Source organism: Alosa pseudoharengus, unplaced genomic scaffold, assembly GCF_046254945.1.
Source record: "Alosa pseudoharengus isolate Yale_2024_CS ecotype anadromous, Long Island Sound unplaced genomic scaffold, YU_APseudo_1.1 YU_APseudo_1.1_scf_22, whole genome shotgun sequence".
Classification (NCBI taxonomy): Eukaryota; Metazoa; Chordata; class Actinopteri; order Clupeiformes; family Clupeidae; genus Alosa; species Alosa pseudoharengus.
The window spans coordinates 24,014,192-24,021,874 of NW_027468680.1; the positions used below are offsets into that span (position 1 = coordinate 24,014,192).

A 7,683-nucleotide genomic window follows, 5' to 3' on the forward strand; every position below is an offset into this window, starting at 1 on the left:
GTCTCAAACAGCACTGTACTGTTGACCTGTAGTCTGGCCAGTCCCGTCAAATCTGACAGAGGCTGTGATGGCACAGCTTGGAAAGGGTGCCTCTCCCACTGAAGGTTTTGCGATCCCTGCAGGTCAGGGGAAATACCATTTCAATTCTCCTGTTGGCCAGACGTGTGCACAATGCTCTAGGTTGGCAGAGAAGACCAGAAACATTGCCAGTTAATTGGGACTGCTACAGCCAAACGCACATAGCCTATGCACTGAATCATTGCACTGCATCTTCCGGCTCCAAAATCCTCCTTGTGGTCAGTGTGTCAAGCTTGTTGAAAATTTCCACAGCATAGGCAAATCTGGTCCGCCACTGCTTGTCCTGAAAATGCTTGGCCAGATTAGGGTCTTCATTCTTGAGGTAGGCCATGACATCTTCTCTCAGCTCCCACACTCTCTGCAAAACTTTTTCCATTGTGAACGAGCAGATATTCATTCTCTATCCCCATTTCCTTCGACAGCTCAGTAAAGAAAAGAAAAGTGTAGCGGTCCCTTTTTTTTTTTATTAGATTCGCAACTACCACAAGCATATGAAAACCTGCCCTAGGTTATGCTGTAAGGCTTTGCTGGCTAAAGCTTTGCTGTGGATGACGCATTATACATTATATCTTCATAGTCACATTAATTTGAAGAGCATGGAAACATGAGCCACTAACACAAACTAAACCCAGCCATACTCCTGTCCTGGCCACATCAGTGCAAATTCCAACACAGTTCAGCTTTCAAAATGATGTCCCCCACTCTAAAAATATCCTCCCACCTGGTCACAGGATAGGATCCCCTCCTTGATATCATTGAGACGGACAGTGGATCACATAAATCATTACAAATTACGACTCTTCTCAGCAACACATTAAACACACATGTCCATTTGTCCAGCATAGAAGTTGACAATCATACATACTTCACTCAAAAACATGACACAGATTCCACCATTCAGTCAAAAAAATGTTGAGTAAATGCACCTTGCTGCATAATCCACATTAGTGACAAACCCAGGAGCCTGAGAAAGAAAGGTTTACTGTGGCTAAGAAAGAACAGTGGCAATCACACTCAACACTACATGTACAGTAAGCTAGATAGTAGCACACTAGTCACCATCCAAAATGAGTGACTTACTTTTCCACTGTCAGAACACTGTTTCTTGATTCTTGAAGATCTTGCTCCTCAAAAATAAATAATGAATGAATAGTATGTTGTGTGTGTTTGGGGGGGGGGGGGGGGGGTTGTAGTGCAAAGACTGACAGGCACAAAAACAAAAGTGGTGCTCAACAACGGTGGTCTCTGTCTGCCACATAGATAATAAGTGGTTGTGATTGGTTCCTAGGATTTGGATTATTTTGGCTATCGGTTTCAATGGGACACTGTCCAGATGGATCTGGCTGAGCAAATTCAAATGCACTCTATTCATCTGGTGCCAACGTCCCTGTAAACTATAAAGTGAGCTAATTAACTATAACCCCCAACCCCATATTGAGGAGCACACATCTTTCTACTATTTACTATTAGGACTATTTATCATTCATGCCAAATAATATTCCACACATTTATTTTTTTCTTCATTCGAACAGATTTCTTACTTGCTTTTTTATTCAAACAGAAACAAAATCACCATTATTTACAACATATCATTTGTACTAGGGCTGCTTATGGAAAATGCACAAATGAATTTAAAATGTGTAAACAGTTCAAAATAATACAGGTTAACATGATCTCCATCTGGTGCAACCTCTTGTAACTTAGTACCTTGGTGCTCCATAATCATCGGGCATGCGCTCTATGTTGTACCTGAATGGGAGACGGGGACAAGAGGCCATTTAATTTTCGCATTTAAGAATCTGTAACAATCCTAAAATTATCAGGTTATGCAGTAATGTCTTGTCAACTTAAACCACTTCCAGATGTCCAGAAGATTTTTTTAGGACTGGGTGACATCTTCCAATTAATTTGATAAATTTGAGTTTTTGATCGTTGTGAAGAATGTCTAAATCACAAAACAATGCCTTAATCTCAAGAGCCAACTGCATCACTTATATTATAGACTAGGACCATTTTCGCTAAAGAGAACTTCTGTCAGCAAATTTGTGGAAAATAAGCTGGCTATTCCTTGTAATTTCAGGGTGTTGATGGTGAAGGGTGAAGTAACATAAGAAAATAGCCCCCCATGGCCAATAAGGTAAAAAAGAAAAACAACGAATAGATATCACCGTTTGATTACTTACTAGTCAATCAATTTTTTGTATTGCAGGTTTGGTCAAATTTGATGTTTTAATATGTAAAAATCTAATATGTATCTAATATGTGCTATGTACTAATTTGCATACATTTTAGAACAAAAATGAAGACTGGATTAAGTCAGGTCCAAATTCAGATAATTCTATTTTTTGACTAATTAGAGTAAAATGTATTTAAAGTGGGAATTCTGAGGTGCATTCAAATTCCCAAACATAGGCGAACGTTTGCGAACAGTTTTCCGTTTGCCTTGAGTTTTCGGGGGAACGCTTGCAAACAATCGCAAACAGTCTGCGGAGGTAGTTCTCCGCGAACATAGGGTGGAACTGGATGTGAGCTTGATGAAGGTAACAATGCAATTACCGTTACAATGGAATGTTAACACCAAATTGTTCAAACTTAACTGTTCAAAGAAAAGATGTTCACCACGAACATTCGCCACTGTTTGCCAAATTTTAACGCACCTTTTAACACTCCAGAAATCTGACATCACACATGGTAGAATGCATCAATCAAAAGACTCCACAGAAATGTTTTGTTTGAGGTAAAAATGAACACTAACTTGTGATTGGAGATGTACATGATTGGAACACCAGGTATCTTACGGATCCTTCTTTTCAGGTCTTTGTCCACTGTTGCCACAATGTAACACTTATGCTAGAGCAGAAGAAAAATAATTACCAAAATAATACTCCCTTTCGAGGCATCATGACACATGAAAAGTGAATGTGAGCTATACATCGAGAAAAGGTACCTGTGTCACCCTTTGGACTAGGCAGTCATCGGCATATGTTCCTTTGTGTGCGCACGGTAAACGCTCAAAGCGTGGGTCCTTGGCTATTCTGCAGATATACATTTAAGACAACAGTTGTGTTAATAAGCTGTGTTGAAGTGGTAAACCAGCAAAAAACAAATGGTAGAATCTTTGTGACCTCAACATTTTGTATCTTTATTTCAACATCTCATACTTTGTCTCTCTGACTCAATTATTTTATCTATGACGATCTGTTCTCTCTCTGTCTCACTCAACATCTATTCTAGCCATCCATCTCCTTACAACACACTTTCATTGCAGAGCCTTTCCTCACTTTGTTTGAGTTTGCCTTGTGCATGAATTCCATACCTTAATGCCACTCTATACTTCATTCCCAGCTTTTCCAACTCCGCTAAAACACAATCTGTGATGCAAGGGATACCTAGCAAATAAACAAAATACATAGCAAAGCAAATGAGTTCACAAACCACACTTAAGCTTTTTAAATAACGTTTAAAGGTGCACAGAATCATTTAAGTAAACAATACCATTTAATATACATCTGGCAAATTGTATGTAAATCATAAACTGTAAACCACTTCCAAATATGTTCAATTTTCTTTAAGCACTTTTTACAACCTTGTGTTTATAACTGAAAATGATGGTCAAAAATCTCCATTATGGAACCATTGACATGGACCAATAATACAAAGAATAGACTCTGAATTCAGAATTAGATTTAAAGAGGTAACTAAACCCCAAAATAATGTTGACTGGCTGCTTGCTATTTGTTCATTCATGTTAATCGACAATCATGTGAAATGCTTTGGTATTGGCATTGGTAGACATTCCAGGTTGTGATACTGGTATGAAAAAGTGGGATCATGCCAGACCCAGACTACAGCAATTGTACCACAAACAACTCCTGTGACTTAAGCCCACACTGTCCAGAATAACTAGAGGGGTATATATTTTAGCTCTAAATATCACTGTAGTTACTTAGAACAATAACGTCCACCTCACGTCCCATCACCAGGACATGAAGAACTATGTTTTTGGGAATAACATTCAGAGCAATTTTGAGAAAGATAAAAATCTGACAGCCAATCAGAATCCATAGAATTTTAGAAATCACAATAATGAACCAGTAAGACCATTCTTACCGTTGGTCAATGTAAACGTTCCTATCATTATGGTTACAGTTGCCTTTATAGTTATAGTACTTGGTGTGGACAGTCCTCTATGATTATCAAACCCCAAGTGCTCATGTTAAACATACTGGGTTTAGACTCAGGTACTTACACTTTGCGTATAGGCAATCCATCATTGATTGCACTACATCCAATTTGGCCTTGATGGAAAAGTTAATAAAGTTGGTGTCCACAAGAATGTGATAAGGGGGACCTAGTTGTGTGTTGTACTGGAAGAACAGGCATGATGGATACTTTGGCCTGGAGGGAAAAAAATGACATCATGGATTCAATATTTTTGCTTCTCTTGAATTTACCAAATGAATCTCCACAGAAACCATAACATATCTTTGGAGAAATTACTTACACCTCCTTTTCTTTCATTTCAGATGGGTCTTCTTTCTTTCTCACTTCTTTTTTTGATTTATCCTTATCTTTTCTGAAAATCACATAACAGAACAGTTTGAAATGAGTCAGCTTCTTGGGTAATTCTCTAATTAAGATTAAGAAAAAGACATTAAAGGCCACATCTATTTCAGCAACTGAAATTTGCCCATTTATTTACTCTCCGGTTTGCTGAATGAAGTAAGAAACAACTGCATTTTACTATGGCAGCAAAGAAGGCCCTGAAATGTTACTGTTCGCTTGTTAAGACCGGCATCATGGGCAAAACAGCTTTTTGCTTACTAGAGAAACAAGCTTTTTTTTTGAACAACTTGTAAACCTTGTCACCATCACCTCCATTTTAGTGAGGGTAAAACAAAATCTCTTAACTTTTAACAGAGTAATTACTGTAGCTGTGCAGCCAGATGATATAATCAAGGGGTAACTTTCAGGCTTCCGTGAAAAATAGGACTTTGTTAGTTTGAGGCAACAAGTGAGTAGTAGGATGACCATTTTCTCAAAGGCTACTCTGAATAGCAGGACAAAATATTTTATTTTACTGTCTATGGAGAAAAATGAGCGGCTCAAAAAGCCGTTGGACCCGGAAAGAGAATTATCAGCCCATTATTGCATAATGACTTAATAACCAAATTGGATCATGAATGGATGGCATGGATGGAGTCATATCGCTGTTTTTTTCACCTGTGTCTATAATGCGTTAAAGTGTCCATCTGACCGCTTAACAGGGTTAATCCTTCACCTCATTCTGTACCCTGGATTAATTAGTTAAGTACTGAACCAAGGTTGCAATCCAGACCCCATCTGAATTTTCACAATCTAGGTATAACCTGTTTCATTTGACACAAGTTAAAACCATGGTTGAATAACCCTTGGTCCGTCCATGCTAATTGGCTTTTTTTTCCAATGTCATTTAGAGACACTGTCACCACTGACCTAGTGCCAAGTGCACCCCATGCAGCCTTCAAAGCACTAGCGGTAATGCTGACTGACTGTTGAGTCACTTTGCATTACCTGTATTGGGCCAAAAAAGCTGCACTGGAACACACTGCAAAGACTACTATCCGGGGCCAACTTGCACGTGATTCTGTGCCTGCACATAATGCCAACATACAAAATGCAAACAAAACAGTGTTTGCTTACTGTTTTTACATGATTCTTGTTCACCACAAACAGTTTTGTAAATTATGTTCTTCTAACAAAGAATATGTTTGATAAGTTGCAAATGGCACCGGTGTTGTCAGTAGAGGTGGGAATCACAGAATAACTCAGGAATCGATACCGTGACGATACTTTGCCCATGATAACGATAACACCCCAATACAGCAATTCTGCAATACTCAATACATTGTAATTTGAAGATCCAGTCATCTAGAGGCAAAACAAAACTACCAGGATCATATCTCCATAGGGGGATATCTGATGATTGCACCACACTTGCAACAGGTAAACAAGCTAAACAGCCAATCAGAGCGACCCTTTTACCTTTACCAAAAGCTCCAATGCGGCTGCAACCAAACTTATGGAGTTCTGCTGGTGTCGACAATACAGCACATACCACACCAATTTTGGGCCACAGACGCTAATGAACCATCTCAACGTTATCAGATGTCTGACCATGGTGTACACTGGCCTTAAAAGTTAGTTTCAGGTGGGGTTTCTGATATTTGCTTACTTAGTTGCTGGACCTGACAAGATCAAGCGTCACTGAAAATCACTAATTGTGTTGCTAATTTTAAATATTTTTTAATGAGTAATCATAGGTGTAGCACAGGTGAAGTGTTACTGTGACATAAATCCATAAACAGTTATAATGATATAAACTAAGTAATGTTATACTTACAATCGTGCATCCTTGAGACTGATCATTCTCTTCATTGTGGCAAACTTCTTTGTCTTCTTCTGTTTACCCTACAATAGAAAGTGAGTACAGTTGGACTTGTGCACATACAAAGAATCTAATAGCCTACCACCTTTAAACCAAAGACCAGGGTCCGACTAGGGTTACCACGTCTCTGAATTTTCTTAGTTCAAACCTTCCTTCCATACCAAGGCCTCCACACACTGATTGATTATCCAAAAGGGTTGATAGGGGTTGTCAGTCCCTGTTTAGCTACCCACCTCTTGACATGCTTTGGACCACAGTCAACTCTGGTGTGAATGGCTATTGTGAAACTATTGTGTGCTATTGTTTTGCTAACTGTGCTCCTCTCCCAGGTAGTTACCCAGGTCCTATCAGCTCTGTATGTGAGACAAAGAATCTCAGACTGAGCCATATCCTAGGGATGGACGACATTACGTGGACTATTTTCTCCGCAACAGTCACATCAGTTTACAGCATTGAGAGCCGTGCAAACACAAGTAAAACACAAGTACAAGTTGATCCTTATTAGAACTCTTCTTCCTTGTCTTAACAGTTACAGTTTGAGCTCCACATTTCGTCATTCTTGCTCTGGCTCTAGCCTACAAGTGAACAACCAGCCTGCCTGGCAGCACATATGTAAACATGTCATCATAAAGATCAATAATATGACAAATTCTTCTCAAATCATGAAAAGGAATTCTACACACCCAAACCATATGCTAATTCCAGACAATCAATACTTTGCTTTAGAGGCGCAGAATGGAGGCTATTTCAATGGTTTCTGACCTAAAACACCAGCATTTCGCCAAATCGCTGGCTATACTGTAACGTGAATTACAGTTAAACTAGTCGAGTACAGTGTACTAACAATAGATTCGGAATATTTCAGAAATTGTTAAAAAAAAGCTGTACAAAAGGGGTGAAATCACCATTTTGTTGATAACTCGGCGTGTTCTGTTCTGTCGGCGTGTTGTGTGTGTTGGGTCGACTTCTTTAAACGTCATCAACAATCGACATTCAGGTTCGTGCATGAGAGTGCGAACATCACTGCCACCTACTGGTCTCGAGTGTGGAGAAATGTATTCTTAAAAGGGGTTATAATAATATTTAAATAATATTTTTGTGAATTATATTGAATTTAAATACCTAATCAAAAACAATTATTTCTGTCAAAACCACTGTCACAGTTAGCCTCAGGCTAA

The 7,683-nt window shown here is 38.9% G+C and overlaps 1 protein-coding gene across 2 annotated transcripts; it reads right to left on the reverse strand.

The window, feature by feature from the left end:
- Nucleotides 1–1,611: 1,611 nt before the first annotated feature.
- On the reverse strand, nucleotides 1,612–7,464 carry fcf1 (FCF1 rRNA-processing protein). 2 transcript variants are annotated; one of them, XM_076299989.1, is made up of 8 exons: nucleotides 7,411–7,464; nucleotides 6,461–6,528; nucleotides 4,583–4,654; nucleotides 4,328–4,476; nucleotides 3,395–3,467; nucleotides 3,026–3,113; nucleotides 2,834–2,928; nucleotides 1,612–1,827 (listed from the first exon to the last, which is right to left on the reverse strand). In XM_076299989.1, exons 1-8 carry the CDS (start codon nucleotides 7,411–7,413, stop codon nucleotides 1,779–1,781), a joined length of 597 nt encoding a protein of 198 aa, XP_076156104.1. In that variant the 5' UTR covers nucleotides 7,414–7,464; the 3' UTR covers nucleotides 1,612–1,778. The 2 variants fall into 2 exon arrangements, with proteins under 2 accessions (XP_076156104.1, XP_076156103.1); XM_076299988.1 differs by lacking the exon at nucleotides 7,411–7,464 and adding an exon at nucleotides 7,189–7,208.
- Between the last annotated feature and the right edge of the window lie 219 nt (nucleotides 7,465–7,683).

What these genes read in the sequence shown, in the direction of transcription:
- fcf1 (XM_076299988.1), bottom strand. An exon ending in AGTCTCAAGGATGCACGATT is followed by an intron (nt 4,655 to 6,460) that starts GTAAGTATAACA and finishes TGTGATTTTCAG; the next exon opens with AAAAGATAAGGATAAATCAA. An exon ending in GGATTGCCTATACGCAAAGT is followed by an intron (nt 3,468 to 4,327) that starts GTAAGTACCTGA and finishes TTTATTTGCTAG; the next exon opens with GTATCCCTTGCATCACAGAT.